At 38.4% G+C, this 20,971-nt stretch overlaps 1 protein-coding gene across 1 annotated transcript in view; it reads right to left on the bottom strand.

Annotated features, from left to right (window-relative positions):
* LOC114478848 (receptor-type tyrosine-protein phosphatase S-like) overlaps positions 1-20,971 on the bottom strand; it is a 123,924-nt gene that overhangs the window by 31,025 nt on the left and 71,928 nt on the right. Inside the window, 9 exon segments of the mRNA XM_028472137.1 lie at positions 246-272; positions 376-569; positions 682-967; positions 969-1,000; positions 3,981-4,125; positions 4,282-4,418; positions 8,194-8,395; positions 10,379-10,758; positions 11,930-12,199. Coding sequence (XP_028327938.1) covers positions 246-272; positions 376-569; positions 682-967; positions 969-1,000; positions 3,981-4,125; positions 4,282-4,418; positions 8,194-8,395; positions 10,379-10,758; positions 11,930-12,199 — 1,673 coding nt within the window.

The following is a 20,971-nucleotide window of genomic DNA, read 5'->3' as shown; positions in this document are numbered from 1 at the left end:
TCAAGATGAATTCATTCTAATTTAAAAGTTTGTCCTGATGGTGGCGCTAGAGAACAGGTCAGTGGGGTTATTTATGGATTCAACAAATAAACAGTTTCTGACACAAAAACTTGGTCAATAATTTTCTAATAAACATTGACAGATTGACCCCAAGGGATAAAATGTGTTAGTGATATGTGAGGATAATAGGAGGGTTAATACATTAACTGTATTGTGATTTATACAACATGTAGGCTTGGACTCACATATTGAGTCGAGTCATCCTCCTCCATCTGATCCATTAAATAGCCACATCCCAAAATAAAAGGACGAGAGAAATAATGAGTCAAGAGATCAATTTTTGTATTTTATAATACTTTTTTTTTTGAATGTCACCTGAGATTCATCCAATAAAAGGTCTTTGATTCGGGGGAGGGTGCGTGATTCACCGCTCTCGGCGCGGCTGAAGTGCACCTGGTAGCCGCGGATCTGGCCTTGCCGTAACCGTGGCAACACAGAGCGCCACGTGACTCTGAGTGCCGAGGAGTTGAGCGGCTGAACGTCAACCTGGCGAGGGGCTGCACCGGGAACTGAGCCAACACACACACACACACACACACACACAATCCAGATGTCTAGCCAGTAGATAATGAACTAAATGATCTGAATTGATTAAGTCTGATCAATGGCTTTAACTCTTACCATCCTCGTCTGTTCTACAGAGCAGTGCTGAGCCGATGGCTCCGCCTCCCTCTGCACTGGGCGCTGTAATAGTGACGTTATACAAGCTCCATTTCTCCAGCCCTTCTATCAGTGCTCGCCCTTGCTCAATGGTGATGAGAAGCCCCTTCACCTCCAGGCCCTGACCTCCACCTTCTGCCTCTGACACCCTTTGGTATTTCAACTCATAACCTGCCTCCTCGCCATTCTGACTCACAACACGAGGCGGTTCCCAACTGACTCTCAGCGAGGTCGAGCCGGCGCTCTCAGCAGGACACGCTTGTTGGCGCTGTCAAGGGATCTGATTGGATAAGGAGCAAGGATGGATATTGGCAAGAAAATTAGGAAAATCCAATAGAAGAGGATTGAAAAGCCATAGTGGGAAAATTCCAACAAGAGGAAAGTAAATAAGGATAGCAAAGAAAAGAAAACAAAAAAGAACCCACAGTAAACTAAACTGGGTTGAAAGGGTTACAGTAACATCGGGACAAATATGACTCAGGATGTTAAACTTGGAGCCCAATCAAATAAAGCAGAGACAAAAGTATCGACCCTGAGTGTAGAACTTAATTACACACAAGGAGAATGGCCATTCAATAACTCATCCTTTGGCTTTGGATGGTGTCCTAAAATAATCAAAAATCATATAAAGTCAGTTTTCTGTAAAAGCTGCAATAGGGACGACTACAGGGATGTAGAGGCGGAATTTTCAATAGGGTCACATTTGGGAAAAAATATGTCCGGGCCCAAAACTTTTTAACATTTTTTTCAGGAAAAGAACAAAATGAAGGTTTGCATTTACGTCATCGCCGATATTTCCTGTGTTTGATCCGCCCTGAGAGTGGTTGTGTTCACGGTGCTCCTAATGGCTCTCGGCTTTGATTGGAAACGCTACGAGTCCATCAGAAGCAATTGAGTTAAATTATTTTGCCTGTTTGATCCGCTCTAGACTTTATGTGTTCACACCGCCCAAACGAGGACTAATCTAGAAAATGAATCCCGTTGTAATCGCTCTAGGATCCGTCGGTGTGTGGTACTGCAAACTTAAAACTTTATCATTTTCAACATCCCAAAAGTGCCCCTATTGAAAATTTTGCAAAAACAGCCAACCCTGTCGAGACATACAGGTAATCCTTGAGAAATTCTCCTGCTTACTGGAGATAGGGCTTGGACTTCTCAGTGGGAAGATAAAACAAAGCAAAAACAGGCCTCGCACTGTGACATGAGGATTGATAAAGAGAAAAAGGAAAGAAACTTAGATCAAGGTAAGGAAAAGGCACTGAAAATAAATGTAAAGTCAGGCACGATGATGCAGGAAATAAGCAAGATATTCATCCCTATCCCTCTGCTGTATCACATAACACTCTCTACTAACGTACCCAAGCACAAGGCCTGTATGTTGGGCTGGGATGTGAATAAACTGTGAGCACTCGTGTATTTGTGGGTGTGTAATAGTCATAGCTGACAGGTTCAAGTATCTCTCCACTCAGCTGTGCAGCGTCTGTTCAGTTGGCCTCGGGGGACAATCTAGATGTGCACCAAAGCTTGGCGATAACAAAGCACACATAACCTCCCAGGAAAATGGATTCTGCCGCATGACAGTCTGCTTATTTAGCTTTACCTTCCTCACTCCTTCACTCCTTCACTCCACTCCCCCTACATGACTAGACCATCTTTGACTGGAGGAACCGAACAGTGAGAGAAAAAGTCCAAATACAGGCATTGGGTAAAGTCCTTCACTTGGCTCTCTCAATGTGCTGAGCGACTGTAAACACTGGACACACACACTTACCGCTGAGTCATGAACTGCAGGGCTTAACCCTGACTTCTCTACAAAGTCTTTTCCTCGTATCATTTTGTCTATTACAATACGGCAAAAAGGTATTTGGCAGCCACCGATTGTGCACGTTGTCCCACTGAGTGCAGGAAATAAATATTTGGTCAATAACAAAAGTTCAACAAATACTTTGTACTTTTACATTGGTTGGCAATGACAGACGTCAGACGTTTCCTGTTTCAGAGTTTTCTATTTTGCGATATAGAAAATTACAATATCGCCTATATCAATTTATTATGGATTAAAATATTAGCAAATATTGTGCAGCTGTATTATTAATAAGTGTCCCAGTCCCATTGTGTATTTTTTTCTCCCTTTTTTTGTGTATTTTTGTTGTTCTTTTGTGTAATTTTTGGTCATTCATTACACCACCTCTGGTTCCTTTGATCACATATCATGTGCTTTTCATAACATACTTTTGTGTTTTGACTTATTTATGTATTAATAACGTTTCTATTCACCAGTTCATCAGTAATGTGACTTAAGCGTTGCTCTATTTTTGTTCGAGAGTAAAAGTCAGTCCATTCTAACCATGCAGATCTTCTCAAGAGCTGTGACTTTCAACTCTTTCCACAGATGGTTTCTATTGGGTTGAGGTGTGGATACTGGTTAGGCCACTACAGGACCATGTATGCATTTTACGAGCTACTTCTTTATTGCCTGGGCGGTATGTAATTATTATAATGCTGGAAGATTCAGTGGAGTGGAACGAGTGGAAAAGAGCTTCAACAGGTTTGTGAGAGCCAGAGGTCTGCTTGTTTGTAGGTGATATATTCTTATTTACACAATAATTTACAAATCATACAATGTGATTTCCTGGATTATTTGTTCTCTCACAGTTGAAGTGTAGCAATGATGAAAATCTACACACCTCTCTCTTGTTTTTAAGTGGGGACAACTTTCTGACCTGGAGGAGTTGGTTAACAAATTGTGCGCCTTCAAACAGTAAAAAGGAAACATTTGAGAGAAGCTAATTTTAGCGCAGAGCGTCCAGGACTTACCTGTCAACACAGGAGGCCAAGCACTATCCTTTACTGCTCCTCACACACTGGCTTCTAGCCATGTAAGTGGCAGCAGTTTCACCCTTTTGTTAGACATTAGACATTGACAGAGTGGAAAAAAGTGAAAGGAGGGCGAAGTGTAGGAAGAGTGAAACATTAATCGGCGCTCCATCTCCATTTGTCACCATGTTTCAGCTGTGTGAGAAAAGGCAGAGGCTGTACAAAAGGAAAGAAAGGCACATGGCGATTGGGGGAATGAATGGGAGGTGGGCTGGAAAAGATGACTTGATAAACGAGACGCGGGTCCACGGTTTCACTGAGGATAATGCATGGTTATTTGAACGGTCAAAGACAATTTATTCACAACAGAGACATGTGCCTGTAACACCTGGAGCTTTATATGCAGTACAGTGTGTGGCTAGCCAACAGATTTTGAGACCTACTTGCTTGTGACGTCCTCTGCACCAGTTCATTAGTGAAAGCTCCGATGCCTTTGTTTGAGATGGCGGCTAAGGAGAAGGAGTACTCGGTGTTTGCTTTCAGACCCTCCACTGTGTAAGAAGTCTTCGGCCCGAAGGTCAACTTCTCCTGAGAGAGACGAGACAGAGAAAGGCACAAGACGGAGAGGTTAGGTGGCGAAAAAGAAAAAAACTCTAAGCCCTCAGAGCAAGATATGAAATAAAAAGTAGACACTGGGGTTTTTGATCATTACTCTTTTTGTAAAACGAGAAGTCGAGCTCTTACCAAACTGCCGAACCTGACAGGTTTGTAGAGCAGCTCATAGTTGACGATTCTCTCCTTGGTGTAGGCGGGTTCCCAGCTTAGCTCGATGCTGGTGTCCGTCACCTTACCCACTTTGAACTTTCCTGGTTGTCCAGGGACTGGAGGTCAAAGGACAAAACACAGTTACACTGGATTCTGCCTCAGGTTTAAAACATCTGCTTCTCTACATTTGTGCTACTTTCAAACCAAGACGATAGCCGTCAATGTTGGACAAATGTCAAGTACATTTTTAACAAATTATGAACCTTATATACAGGTCTGAATAGGAGAATGTGTTTTTACTTAGATGTGCAAACAAATAGGATGTGGTATTATGATTACCTACAGCCTAGGAGAACGTGATGTTTAACTGTCTTTTGTGCCAAAAGATGGTAATCAACATGAGGTTTACTATTTGAGAGTGGCGTGGGTGCTGTCTCTCAGATATGGGATGCATCATCAGTATTGTTCCTTTGAATCAGGGGGTGTGTTTCAGCCTTTACCACTAGACACCCTCATCAAAGGTGGCCATCTACAGGGTGATCAAGCCTGAGCTTACTAAGCATAAAACGAATTGTCTCTTTATAAATGTCAATGAGAGTTCATGAATGGGGTGAGAGTTCTTACTATTCCCTTTTCAGCATTGTACATTATCAGTGAAGGGACGTATGCCTTAAAGTTGCACTTAGTTAGAGAATACTGACACATTACGTTGTATTTCTTATTTTTTTAACCTTTATTTAACCAGAAAAGTCTCACTGAGATAGATATCTCTTTTTCACCTAGATTCCTGGAAGCAGTTAGGTCTAAGGGACGAGGTCAAGGTCCCGCAGTGGATTCGAGCTGGCAACCCTCTGGTTAGAAACCTGCTTCCGTAAGCACTCGACCACCACATACATACCTGTACTCATATTACTTCCCAATACTGTTTCTTATTGTAAGTGTATGAATGGTAAAGACGAGTTATGATCTTAAGTTGATTGCCATCAGAGATAATGTGAGGAAACTATACATAATAACCAAGCTAGAAATAAACGTTTTTGCTGTTGTTGTTGTTGAATTTGTAAAGGAATCAATAGTAGTAAACCTCACACATTGTTTCCATGGAGATTAAGACTAGTTGTTGCACACACTGTTCAAGCAAACATGTCAGGAGATTAAAAAAAACTCCTGAAAAACCTTGTCTGAATAAACAAAATTCTCATAGGTTCGAACTTTTATGAATTTCTATACTGTACATACTAGAGCTAAGATGATTTGATCATGATACTTGTTTGCCAATTGGATTTATATGGCAGTTTTGGTTTATTAAATTATAACAATTTATTAGTTCAAACGATTATTGTGATTCTAACTTCCTTATTGAAAAACACACACAGACAGTTGGTCTGACATTTATTTACATGAATGTACACTACTCTGCACATAGTATTAACCTATGACCACATATGTTCACATGATAAAATAAATAAATAAATAAATAGATAATAATAACAAAAAAAAAAAATTCTGGCAAGAAATATCAATTTTTGACATCGTCACCCCAAAAAGTAATAAAAAATATTGTGACAGACGAGCAGCTGAACTCTGCTGAACATCAAAGTATCTCCTCAGGATGAATCAAAGGAAGCAAATCAAACAGAAAACAAACCAGTGAACTCTGGAATCATTGTGTGACATTTTCAAGCATTTCTTTAGTTTAAAATAAACAATAATATTGATCAATAATCAATGTGATCAACAAATGCATTAAAATGGCAACTATAGGAAAAAATTAACAATTAATAAATCAGATATCAGAGTTACTGTTCAGCCCTCAATAATAACATGTTCAGGCATCACATATTAATTGAACAGTGAAAAGTAGAATAAGATAAGTGTGTGATATGTTATTAAATATAAAATAAAGCTTTAATTACGTCATCATACAAACGAAGCAGCCATGGAATCAATAACAGGAAGTAAAACATCACGTTAAAAACACACACACACACACAGCCATCTCTTCAGTTAGCTGAGTTATCTCCTCCATAGATAAATTGTTCTCTGCTCTGACATCATAACATCATTACCCAACATAGTAGAGAAGTTAACGTTAGCATGCTAGCTGTGATCAGCTGTGAGCTCACAGTTCCACGGTTGAAATATCCGTTAAGTTTGTCAAACGTTGTCACTGTTCAGCAGAAAGTATGAACAGTTTTTATAGATCCATCATCTCACACATCCATACCTGCTCTGTGCTGCAGATACCACACAACAAACGCTTTCTTACTAGTTCTGCCTCTAGCTCCTCCTCCCGCTGCTCACGTTTTTTTCATATTTAAGTTTGGGCTTCTGGGAAAAGCATCACGTTGCCACGTTGGGAGTGAATAAACCCGCGAAACTGAGAAGTAACTTTGTGTAATCCATTGATTTTAACAATGTACCTATAATCCCATTACCAACCATTTAAACTGTAACAGATTACAGTTACTTAAATTTTTTTTAAAATGATTACGTAATGCCGTTACATGTAATCCGTTACTCCCCAGCACTGTTTATCTTACAGTAAATTAATGTTTTTTGTAATAAATGTTTTTATTAGTTGTATTTCTTTCAAAAGCCAATGCAGCACCTCACGGAGAACATGCTGCCTTGCTTTAGGGCAACACTAACCGATAACTACACAGGCTTGTTTAATGACCAGAGAACAGATATATGTATGTTTTTAACGCTGTTTTAATTTCTTTAACCCTTACATTTTATTATATTCTTCCAAGGGGCTGCAGACGTTGACATAAACATTTAATAATAAGGCAAGACGCTAAGCTAACATCCATCTGTAGCGCTTTGAGACACACCTCAAACTACTAAAACACACGATTAAAGACAATAAAAGCAACAGATGCAGCCACTATACCTGCAGTCAGACAAACCCTCATCCATCAGCTCAGAGTGAAGTGCATCGCGGATAATCTCCAACACTTTTGGAATTTTAAGGCATTTCCCAGCGATGTGGCAGAAAGCTCAATCCTCAAATATGACACACAGTTTTATACGACTAAAGAGGATCATCATGATTTTTATTTATTTTTATCTTTTAAAGATTAATCTTTGCCAAATGGAAAACAGTGTTTGACCTTAAAGTGTCTGTCACCCTCTCATGTTAGTTCTGGGAGTAATCAGATTACTTTGCACGCTATGGTGCTATATTCCAGGGCACTAATGTGGTGAAAGTTGATGAAGTTAATGGGTGTACCAGGTGGTTTGGGTGAGCTTTTAACACTGTGATTGATCTGATCTGAGGTTCACATTAGCAACATTCATGTCAGCATTTAGAATATGAGAAAGTGTTTTTGGAGTCACTTTTGTTTATATTTGTTGTCCTTTTGTGTATTTTTGTTGTATTTTTATGTATTTCTGTTTCCCTTTTGTGTGTTTTTAGGGTCATTCTTGTTATTTCAAACTTTTCAAGACACTTTTGTTTAAATATGTTGTCTTTTTGTGTATTTTTTTGTCTATTTCTCTACTTTTATGTGTTTTTTGGGTCAATTTCTGCATATGCAGTGACTTATGAGAGAGGTCTCTTCTATTAATCTCTATCTGTCCTTATCATTAGTATTTAGTTTCTAGAGTTTCTCCGACAGGTCAAAGCTTTCCAGGATATGACCACATATAAACCATCACAGTGAGCAGCATAAACTCAGCATAAACAAATACACAGTACACATAATGAGTCATTTGTGCTCTCGTCCACATGCACATCTGAAAAACAATCATTACTCATCACGCGTGAATTAATAAGGGTGACGGCTTTGTTGGTGTCAAATCATGGAACATAAATTGGCTCGGTTTCACAAATAATCCACCGTTGATTATGTTGATGCATGCACCAGCACGTGCACGCTCTCTCACCTCCCCGCAGCACCTTGACGTGGACCGGGTCTGAGAAGGGCCCGTCTCCTACGGAGGTGAAGGCGAGCACCTGGATGGTGTAGGTCTCTGACGTCACCAGGTTCTGAATGGTGGTGATCAAACTGTCCTGGACGTTGTGGATCTGCCACTCGTTCATGGGCCGTGACGGGTCCATGGTGTAGTACACACGGTAGCCTTTCACCTAGAAACAGCAGAACGATGCAGAAAAAAGGTCAATGCAGTAAAATGAAGGTTAGTGTTTGTGGATTGGAGCAGGATTTTAAGGTCATCAGGCGCTGATGTTGCACTAATCCTTCTGTTCAACGCCAACGTTTATCCATAATACCAAATTTAACATAGCTATAACTCATAACGGCTAAGGTCACTGTCTTTGAATTTGCCTTTTTTTTTTTTTTGTCGGTCCAGATGGGCTGATGGGTTTAGAACACCATAGGTTCCAATCACAGTGTGCTGCTCTAATGCATTTGACCCCGATTAACTTCCTGCACTGGGAGCAAAGTCAGCTCCAATATCGGGAATGGATGTTCTTAGAAAGAAGCATCGCTATGGGATTACAGGTACGATATAATAATAATATTAATGCATTGGATTACAGAAAAATTCTTTTGAAAACACATTTTGATTTTGTTTTAGTTATAGCCTTTTGACTAAAACACAACTTAGTCATTGGGACTATTTCAGTTATAATCTAGATCAGTGGTTTCCAAACGTTCCACAATCCCAGACATGTAACCTGAAGCCATGTACCCCCTACTCCTGCACTTAAAAACACAATAATGTGCCCTACAGTGAATTTGACCTATCCTGTTGAGGAATAATAATAATAATAATAATAATTACAAAATGTGTATGGATTCAGTGAGGATGCAGGTGCTGGCCTGCGTCGCACCGCTTTAGCTTATAATTAGCATTATCTAGCATTAACCTAGCATCAACATTAACATTAGCATATCAATAGCATTAGCCTTGCATTAATATTGACCTAGTATTAGCTTTAACTTAGCATTACCATTAACCAAGCAATAGCATTAACCTAGCAATAACATTAAATAACAATAGCATTAGCCGAGCAATAGCATTAGCATTAACCTAGCATTAGCATTAACTGCTCTATTTATATTCAGGACCCAAATGGGGTCCTGACCCCAAGGTTGAGAACTACTGAGCTAAATGACATTAAGACTTTAATCTGTTACAGACATTGTCGACCAAAAAATAAAAGTCAAGAGTGCATTGTTTTTTTTCATTACTTAAAAAAATTTAACTGACAAAAACTGACGACATTTTTTAGTCAACAAAAACTAACACTGCACATCATCACAATGTAATATCTCCAATCTGTTTTATATTCTCTTTAGATAATTTCTGCACAGTTTAATAATCTATCTACAATGCAAGGAAACTCTGTGTGTCTGTGGCTCAAATATCTCTGCAGTTCAGGAACAGACAGAGCTGAGACTTTCAACATGGCTGCTGCTTGGTTCAAGGGTGTGCAACGTTGGAATTGTTTGGACTGCAATGATACCGTTAATAAATTATTTCTTAAATGCGTTCTCAGAACAGCTCAATGTTAAGAAATTTGTTGATGATGTCATAGGTTCTCTCAGCGTCACGAGCCTGGATAAAGAGGGAGGGTTGGACGTTTTATCTAGCAGTTCCACCTCACATAACAGTCTTTTAATTAAATTTGATATTCTAATGTTTAACAAAAAAATAAATAATATTTATGTAATGTGGGTCATGAAGTAAACAGTATAAGGTCTTTTACCAGTTTTCTCTGAAGTGTCTTACGATAACACGTGTCATGAATTGGTGCTATACAAATAAAGATGGATTGATTAGTTATAAGTTATTTTGAGATGTAATGGCCTCTTTTAATGGTAAAATGAAAAAAAAAAAAAAACAAGTTCAAATTCAAAGTTCATTTGTAGTTCTAACTCTATCAGCAAGCTGCAAATGTACAGTATGCTAGCCTGTATTACAGTGCTAAATATAGACATCCAATGTAAGCAAAAACCAATTGACTTTTTCTGCTAAAAGTTGTTGATAAAGACACTGAAGCAGGTTATTGATAACGTTCACTTACACTAGGGCACCTCAACAAAATATTATGAATGAGGTAGTGCTCTCTATTTAATAAAAACAGCTTCTATCATGTTCTTACCTGTCCATTGGGCTCCTCCGGTTCCTCCCAGCGGACCATCACCGTATTCTCAGATATGATGTGGGCCTGGACATTTCGTGGAGGACTGGCGGGGGCCTGCTCCCCGGTGCGTGCCTCCACACGGGTAGATGGCGGCCCCTGGCCAATGGTGTTAAAGGCTGACACTCTGATCTCATACTCAGTGTTGGGGTAAAGCCCCCCGATGCTGTAGCGGGTGGTGGTGATGCTGTCCACTGTCTCATACTTGCTGTCGGGCCCTTTGGCTCGGTACTGAATGATGTAGTAGGACACAGCATCAGGGTTCCCAGAGTCCCAAGTGATGGTCACACTGGTGGCTGTGGTTTCTGTGACGATGGGTGTACCAGGTGGCTTTGGTAAAGCTGGGAACACGTTAGGCAGTAATAATCAATCAATGCTTGTCATTTTCTTCAGGTATTTATCAAAGTGATGCATCCGTAACAGAGATGGGCAACTTTTCACACAGCGGGGGCCACCGAAATGTGATTGTATCTGATCTGAGGGCCACGTTATCATTAATCATTTAGAATCATGAACCATCTGAGCATTAATACAGGAAAGAACAAAGACTTTTTTTGGAGTCATTTTGTGTATTTCTGTTGTCTTTTAATGTATTTGTGGAATCATTTTGTGTATGTTTGTGGTCCTTTTAGACATGTTTCTGTAATATTGTCTTTTGTATAGGGGGAATTATTGTTTTTGTATTTTTGTTGTACTTTTTGTGCATTTTTGGAGTCATTTTGTGGGTTTTTGTTGTCATTCTAAGTGTTTTTTGAGTCAATTTTTTTGTATTTCTGTTGTCCTTTCATGTTTTTTTTCCAAGTCATTTTGAACATTTTTGTTGTTTTAGATTTTTACTTTTGTTTATATTTGTTGTCCTACTGTACATTGTTGTCTTTTTGTGTATTTCTGTAATCCTTTAGTGGATATTTGGAGTGATTTTAAGTATATTTGTTGACCTTGTTGTACAGTACGAGTAGCTTTTATCACAGCAGGGGCCACCAAAATGTGATAGTATCTTATCTGAGGGTCACATTATCAACATTTATGTATGTCAGCATTTAGAATAATGACCATCTGAGCATTAATACAGGAAAGAACCATGGCTGTGTTTTTTTGTTGTTGTTGGTTTTTTGGTTAATTTAAATATATTTTCCTGTACTTGTTGTCTATTTTTGTTTTTCTATATTTTATAATTTATTTTTATATTATATTTTTGAGCATTCTATCATTTATGTTTTTTTGTGTGTATGTATTTTTGTATGTGATTTGTGTACAATCTGAAGCAATTTTTGCATATTTTTGTTTTCACTTTCACTTTTTTTTTTACATTTTTCAGTTATTTTGTTTTAAGGATCGCATAAAATTACACTGAGGGTTGCACGTGGCCCCCGGGCCGTCAGTTGTCCATGCCTGCTGTAGAATCATTCAATCGTCTTCAATAATTAAACGCAGTATATTCTTAACCAAACCTTCTCCTTTGGCTAGCGTTAAAGCTAATAGCGTGATTTCACTGGTAGCACAGTCCCTTACTTTTGACTAAAACCTGAGCAATGGCCTCGATGACACCCAGACTGCTCATGGCCACACAGGTGTAGTTTGCAGACTCTCGGACGCTATTAAGCTCCAGAACATTACGTCCGATTGGCATTTCGTCTTCGGGGGTCAGGTCCTCGCTGCCCAGCATCCACTTGACGTACGGCATGGGCGAACCCACGGCCACGCAAGTGATGTTAACGCTCCCTCCCGGCATGATCTCTTGGTTGGAGGGAAGGATGGAGAAACGAGGGGGCACGCGGCGCACTGGGAAAAGGAGGAGATTCAGGGTAGAAAAGGAAGGAGGGAATGTGGGGGAAGGGTAGAGGGAGTTGGGTACAGGGGGAGGAGGAGAATATAAAGGTGGAGAGAGAGAAAGGGAAGAGGAGGGAGTAAGGGTGGGAGAATGAGAGAGAAAGAGCAAAGCAAAGAGCAAAGGTGGAGATTAAGGAAGTTAGAGAAGCAAGAGAAAAACAAGGAGAGAGAGAGAGAGAGAGGAGGTAACAGGAAGGGGGGAGAATGAACTTCAGGGTTTTTTTTTTCTTCTTTTTTTTACAGAAAATCACAAAGGGATAATTCAAAGTTTAGTTCCAATTACTTTATGGTATACTGATGAGACGAAACAGAAATGACACAAATCTCGTGTTGAGCTTGAGCTCAACCATTCAGTGAGCTGCCTGCTCAAAATAATAATCATAATAATGTCACAGACTCTTGAGTATCATTTTCAACCAGGACATGACACCTATAGTCAGTTTCTCTTTCCTCAATTTAGGCCAAAAAACAAGATTTTTAAAGAACTAAATTTGAGTTATTTGTTGTGTTCCTACTTTAGTGAGATTTCTTCTCTGCCAGAGCGACTCGTCATGGGGGCCGATCAATACAGTAGGTCCCACCTGCTATTTGCATCCCCATGAGGAGGACGAGCAGAAAGACAAGTTATACATCCAATGGCTGCGTATGTTCCAGCTAGATATTAAAGGCGTAGATGTGTCGAGAGACTGAACTCATAGGTCAACTCGCATGCCTGGGCGACTCAAGAGGAATACAAAAAAATGGTGGACGAACACAAAGAAGAGAACGGAGAACTGAAGACTGAGAAGGAGACGGAGTGAGAAGAGAGCGGAGAACAGAAGAAGAAGAAGAGTTAGTGAAGACACGGAGACAGAAAGAAAGAGAGAAAAAGAGAGACTGCTCTGCTTCTCTTCCACACAATGAAAGGCAATGTGGCAAAGACGGCCACATTGTACAGCAAGATACTGTGCAATACATTAGGATCCAGAACTGATAAACAGTGTGCCGTAAAAAAAATGAATCGGAAATGTAGACAGGAGTGAATCGAGGGTTCTTAAAAAGGTGTCGTGGCAAAAATTACAGAGTGATCGTTAAGACACATTTAAGTAAAGAAACACCAAGACAGCATGGACGAGGTAGAACGGGGAGAAAAGAGAGGAGATATGTGAGGTAGTATGTGCATGTTTATAAGTTAATCAACTTATGTACATGTGTCTGTCGCTCCTACACATCAGGGTGCAGACAGAATGCAGAAGAAGAAGAGGAGGAAGAAGAAGAAGAAGAGAAAGAGAGACAGGAAGGGGAGGGAAAGAGAAGGGAAGTGGAGTTAAAGACAGGGTTAGAAGAGGGCGGTTGGAAAAGGAGGGAAAAGGGGGAAGAAGAAAGGAGCGAGGAAGAAGAAAACACATGGAGCTATTTAAAAAACACAGCTATATATACCAGAGACAGCCCCATTCAGAAAGTTAGAGAAAAGAAAAAGAAAAGTAACGATTGGATGAGAGAAAATTCCCAAAAGGCCAAAACACAGGAAACAGAAAAAAACAAAAAAAGAGAGAGAGACAGAGAGATACGGACAAACGAGAGAATGAGAGGGAAAGCAGACAAAAGAGAAGAAACAGTGGCAAAAACTCAACGTAACGCTAAGAAGCTTATCAGAGCAAGAGGAAAAAAGAAACAATTCAATGTCCAGTAAGCACAATTTAAAAAAAACAACTAAAGCACAAATTATTCAAAGCATATTCCAAACTGTCACGTAGCCCAAATAAGAGAAGTATAAACAATAAATAGTGTTAAATTTGCTTCATAACCTGCACTTAACATCTGGAACAAAGTTATTTACTTATTTATTCTATTTGTTTTTGCAAGTTTTCCATCTTAAAAGTGGATCATTCCATGTCATTCAGCACATTTTCAGGACGTCCCACACACCTCGGTCCCAAATAATTCTACAATCTTTACCAATTGTTCCGTGATTATTCAATTGGTACATTTTTAGTCTGATTGCATGAATACTTTTTAAGATATGGACAATTCAGTTTTCCCTTATTTTTCTTCCATTTTCATCCTCCAGTGACTCAGGAACTACATCTAATAGGAAAGTGATGTTTGGTATAGTAAAACAGCTCCATCTACTCTCACAACAGACACAGAGACAAGCTACAATGGCCTCATGTCAAGGATTTTTTAATATGTGTAAGTTGTGAAATAACCCCACAGTCGTACAATAAAAATGTACGTTACATCCCAAGAAAGAGTCATCAAATTAAAACAGATCAGATTTTTTCTTACATTCCCACATGCACAAATTATTTTTTTGGATTTCCAGAGCGTGTGAGCCTAGAACCAATGCATATCTGTGACTAATCATTAGTGATGTGAACAGTCTATGTTCATAGCTCTAAGCTGATCACATTACAGAGAGCTGAGACATATGCTAAGTAGTTTACTGAAGACCCAAACATGTTCCAGACCCAAACACACACTGACTATTTAGAGGAGCTGACATGTCCACCAGATATGATGTATAGCAGATCTATTTCTATATTTCTATAGAGTAGGTGGAGCTTATTACTATACCATATTTACCTTTATTATGTGATGGAGTTACTGACATATTGGAAGATGAACATGGATCATCTAATCAAACTAAAAATATACAGTGTGTCTATTAAACAATCACGGAACAACTGGTTAAAAATGTCAGAGTTTCCTGAGACCGAAGTGCAGGGGCCATTTGTTGAAATGACATGGAATGACCCAAGTAATAATTGGCCTCAATGTCGCTTTCGGTAATAAATGGCAGTTTAAAAAAAATTGAAATAGTTTCATGAACTTTAAGTGAATGGAAACCTTCAAAGAGACACCCAGAATTGGACGGAGAAATAAAGAACAAGAAAGAGACAAAGAGACATAAAAGGTCAATCTGTTAGAAAACAAACATAGATAAGCAAGCATCTCCTTATCTTAGCATGCAGAAGACAAACAGACAGACAGACAGACATAGACAGACAGACAGACATATTGCATCCATGACGTGCATAGAAAAAACAAAGCTGGTACAGTCAGTGCAGCATGAAAACAAATCACTCATTATGTCACGGAGCAAAAAACATATTCAGACGTTGACAATTATTTGCAACAAATGTGTCAAACTCAAGGCCTGGGGGCCAAATCTGGCCCTTTGAAACATCCAAATAGGCTCGCAGGGGAAAGAAAAAATGGCTGAGAAAACAGTGAAAATGACCAAAACATGTAGTTGTGTATACAGTGTCTCAGTCGGGTTCCAATGAGGCATTAAATATCTGGAAAATTTCCACGGGAACTTAAGCTTGGGAATTTTAGTAATATTAATAAAAATACAAACTTTTGATGGGAATTATTTATTGAAATTAAGCAGAAATTGGTAGTAATTTTAAATCACTTTATTATGTCCGAACATAAATATTGGCAATCCATGTAAAAATAATATACTTAAAAAAAACCTTTCAACAGATTTATTTGGAAGCAGAACTTTCCAAATATTCAAATATTTACATGGGTTTCACAGTTTTCCCATGATTGTAAAACACGATGGAAGTCATTTTTACTCACAAGTTGTTGAAAAAAACCCCAATTTTTCCAAAATCCTGCACAGTCCTCAAATTATTTGACAAAGTTTCCCCAAATTTAATAAATATAATCACTACCTGTTGCTTGGATATTGTCAGTGCTTTATGTACTGCATGTTTTTACATCATTATCAAACTTCTCCATATTTGGCCCCTGAACTAAAATGTGGGACAAAAATTCCGCCCTGGCATTTCTGTCCATTACATTACCAGACACCATGTAGAAGCCATTATTAAGTCAGTGATTCTCAACATGTGGTTCTTTATGTCTTAATTTTCATTATTATTCCCCCAGAAAACCTTAAAAGGGGGAAACTTTTTAACCCTTTTTTTTACCTATTTATTTTGTCCCATTTTTGCCCCTTTTCAAAAACTTCTGACACTTTTCAGACTTTAGCTCCTTTTGCCAATAAATATCCATTTTTGTCCTAACTTATCTATTTTTGCAAGGTTGTTTTTTTACATTTTTGTCCTTTCTTTAAATTTTTGGCCACTTTTCATCCAAATATGCAAATTTTTGCCCAAAAATACCACTTGTTTCCTTTTTTCTTTACATTTTCCCTCTTTTTGTTCCACATTTTTGCCATTTTTCACTATTGTTTGCCACATTTTTCCTATTTAAACTACCTTTTCCATTACAAACCACCTGGTTCCTCTTTATTTGCCCTTTCTTTGGTCACTCTTGACTACTTTTTGCCCATTTCTGTTGCTTTTCACTCTTTTCTTGCCACGTTTATGCCACCTGTTAATACATTTTTGTGACTCGCATTGGAGTGAATTTAGAAAATGAAGAAACGTACACAACCCCACATAAGCTTTCTGATATTATACTACGTATTTTGATATTTGATCATTTCTACATGGAAATAGTTTGAATCCCCACCTCTGCAGCCCATCCGTATTTGGCCCCTGAACTAAAATGATTTTGACACCATTGATTTGGGAAATAAAGAGAGAAACACGACTGCGATGGTCGTGAGTTAATCTGATCACGAGACAAAAGACTTGACGACTCCGCCGCAGACAGTGACGCAGGTGAGCTTTAACAATGAAGTGAGCTCATAACGAGAGGATAATCCTTCACGCGCTCACGCGGCCTCTGGCTTTTAATTTGACCCCAGCCAGGCTCTGCCATTCCCCTCCAGTTTACGCTCAGTTTGTGAGAGCTTCAATCTTTATTAGCAGAGCTATCATTAGTCTGGTCCTCTGCGGGGGAATCTGGAGGCTACATGATGAGGAGAAGCTTGGTGCAGGATTACCCTCCTGTATCTCAGCGCTGCTGTACAGCTGACATTTACTCAGCACTTCTTCGCTCGTCTCAAGGACACTGGCTTTTATTCACCAGTGAAACACGAAGGAACTCAACATCCAAAAAAAACAACCTAGACGGAGCTCAATGTTTAAAATGTCAGTCGATAAAATCACGGTAGATGGAAACATGCATTTTATTATGTTTCTATTTCTAAAGCAGTTGTGTAGTATATGCATTAGCCTTAGCGGAGCGCAGCGATGAATAATGGATGAGATCTTATTTCACTTTCTACAAATGCACCACCCAGATACAGACCTTTAATTTCAGCAAAACATTATTATAAAGAGAAACCTTCAGGTGAAACAATGCAACTAATGCTGAGGATGTTCATAAAAGTCTTGTAAATCTGTGTTTTAATTTAGTTTTATAAGCTTATTTAGCAGAAATGTAAACATTAAACTCAGAAAAAAGATGTATTCTGAACCAGATTATAGCATTTTCATTAATTTCCAACTTTTAACATCTTTCTTTTCTAAAAAGAAAGTAAAAACATTCCAATAAGAATCTATTTTAGTTAAAAAGAACACTGTGAAGGTTGTCGTCATGCTGTAGTTTTGGCGTAGGACACGTGGAGTGGGTGGAGCCTGCGAACGTGTAAAAACCAAGAAATACCTTGAAGACTAGTAATGCTACATTCAGGACAACTTGAATGTAGCAACTTAAAAAAAAACATCCATCGGATGAACACAAATCAAACGTTAATGTCTTTAATGTAAATTCCATCCTGGTCAGCCATTATTTGGACACCTTTTGATGCGTTTGGAACGCTTTGAAGTTGTGTTGAAGGCAGCATTAGCTTCTACTGTTATGGGCCACATGTGGACTGATTTAGTGCAAATTGCACCTGTAAGGAGTGAAAATCTGCTAAAAACCGATATATTTCCACTTTGAGTCAAGCTTTTCTCAACTCAGTTCACAAACACATTTGATTTATTACTGTATTATGTAATTCTATTATTGAGTGCATTATGCAGACACAGATTTCCCTCTTAATCAACCATTGAAATTAGATTTATTGTTGCCATCCCATTGGGTCCTAATTGTTAGTATCACTGTATGAATCCTAATGCTCACTGCCTCTGTCCCTATAATAACTTCCCATAACAAGCTTGTTTACCACCAGCTCCCATCCAATCAGACTAACTCGGCCCTTCCATGAATATTTAAATATTTCAATCTGATTAGCTTCAGTATTTATGAGCGCGTTTATCACATTTTTGTCAAAAACATTATTTTTGTCAAAGTATTTCCCTGACAAACATTATTTGTCAACAGGTATAGCACTACTCTACTGGTAGTCAATGACGAGTTGGTGATTTCAAACATAGTTCAGCACTAGGAGTACTCGAATTTTGAGTACACGTACTCAATATTTACTAGTGCGCGAGTACACTTTACTAGTGAAGCAAAATGTAGTGTCACTAGTACGACAAATAAGCATTATATGCAAAAAAAAAAAAAAACAAAAAGGGGAAGAAAAAAGCAAATCCTGGCTTGTCATTGTCGTTTGAAAATATTCCAACCAATCAAGGAGCTAGATTTAGTTATAACTCCTCCTACTTCATTTGCATTAGGTCTACTAGTACTACTAGTGAGTCTTTTGGCTTTACGAGTACGACTACTAGACTATAAACAGTCTAGTAGTACTACTAATGAGAATTGGAGTGTACTCATAGTATTAGTCAACAAAAAGGTTTTTGGAGCTCTAGACCTTATGAGACTGTGTTTTTAGTTGCACTAGTAACGCTTTGAGTTGTTACAACTAAATAACACCAATAAAACATAATATGAGTACTAGTAAAGTTTATCCATGGTTGATAGAACCGATGTAACCAAAAATTAGCCTTATATGCTAATATAAGGACTCCAGGCCCAACACTTCGAGCAATCCGCCATTTTTATTTCTGGCTTTTATTTTGTAGTCCAAGCTCCAGGATGCTGAAGTTACGAGAGGATAAGTCTAAATGTTGGGTTGTTGGATGTAGTAACCCACACGCTTCATTACACCGTCTCCCAGCATCAGAACCTTTTCAAAGTGTCTGGTTGAGTTTTATTTTTTATAGAAATGTACCACATCTGTGGATAAGGTCATTTTTGTGTGTGTGAAGCACTTCAATGATGACTGCTTCATCAACCTCCACCAGTATAAAGAAGGATTTACAGAAAGACTTTGTCTGATTGAGGGTTCAATTCCTTCTATCTTTGGAGACGACGAACAGAGCACTTCTGTAAGCTGTAAATAATGCTAAAAAGTGTGATGATAAGACGTCCCTGTCATTGTTTTGTTAGCATTAGCACAGTTGCACCGTCTTCATATGTTAGCGCTGTGTGCTCGTTTTAGATCCTTGATGATATGGCCTACGTGATTTAATTTAAGTCTAAAGTTTTCATTAGTCATTTCATTTTGACGTTTTTGTCTTTGAAAAGACTGTATTAAAACGCATTTCGTGACGTTAGCTCGGCGCTAGCGTTAGCTCGGTGCTTGTGTTAGCTCACTTGTTAGGGTTCTGCAGGTTCATCATCTTCATTTTCATCTCGCTCCACTGGGTCAGACTCTGGCTGGAACATGTAAGGCTGGATGGACAAGTCTAACGTTGTTGACATTTTATAAATAATGTGTGAATAAACATTTTCTACATAGCCGTATCTCTTCTATCAAACTACAAAAATGGCCGAGCAGGGTGGAGTTGAACCTGGAGAGGGGGCGGGGTATGAAGTGTCTCATTTGCATTTAAAGAGACCGCACCAAAACGAGTTGCTCTGAGAAGCACATCAGAAAAGGGGTGGAGCTATAATAATGAGGAATTCAGACCCAAGCATTGCAGTTCTGCTTTATATAGACCACAACTGTATGATTTATATGTAAAAAGGAAGGATTTAAAACCATGATATGTCCCCTTTAAAGCAACTTTTTCCACTACATACCACCTGCTTCCTCATTATTTACCCATAACTTTTGACAACTCTTGACGTTTTTGCCACTTTTGGACCATTTTTTGACCACCTGTTACAATGTCTGCCTCCACTTGTTCGTCAAGAAACAAAAAAAAAACGTAAAGCACCGCACCGGCCCTCTTTTCAAAACAAAAGCATCTCTCCTTGTCTTCGTTTTTTAACGCTTTTAAAAAATAGGGCTCTTGTTTTGAAGTTAACAGGAAGTTAAGTCATTAGCACAATTGAGGGTCTCCAAAAATCTCAGAAATGTCGCCATGAAATATATCTATGTGAGTTTTATGGATCAAATGAGCACATGTTGATATTCTACTTGGTCACTTTCTCATTACAAATGTTTCAAAGTAAAGGTGGAAAATCAACAGAGATATTTAGCCTCAGTGAGAACAAGGGTTTTAACGCTGGAGGTTCCAGATGCATCTTGGGAAACTTGGAAGTATTCTTCAATGGGAACGCTCATCATCCTAATGATACTATAGTACATAGTAGACAGTATATACTATATTATATAGTAGACAGTATTTACTATAGTATATAGTAGACAGTATTTACTTTAGTATATAGTAGACAGTATTTACTATAGTATATAGTAGACAATATTTACTATAGTACATAGTAGACAGTCTATACTATATATATAGTAGACAGTATTTACTATAGTATATAGTAGGCAGTATTTACTTTAGTATATAGTAGACAGTATTTACTATAGTATATAGTAGACAATATTTACTATAGTATATAGTAGACAGTATTTACTATAGTATATAGTAGACAGTATTTACTATAATATATAGTAGACAGTATTTACTATAGTATATAGTAGACAGTATTTACTTTAGTATATAGTAGACAGTATATACTATAGTATAT

The sequence above is a fragment of the Gouania willdenowi genome, chromosome 17, assembly GCF_900634775.1.
Source record: "Gouania willdenowi chromosome 17, fGouWil2.1, whole genome shotgun sequence".
Classification (NCBI taxonomy): Eukaryota; Metazoa; Chordata; class Actinopteri; order Blenniiformes; family Gobiesocidae; genus Gouania; species Gouania willdenowi.
This window is presented reverse-complemented; position numbering and strand designations above follow the sequence as displayed.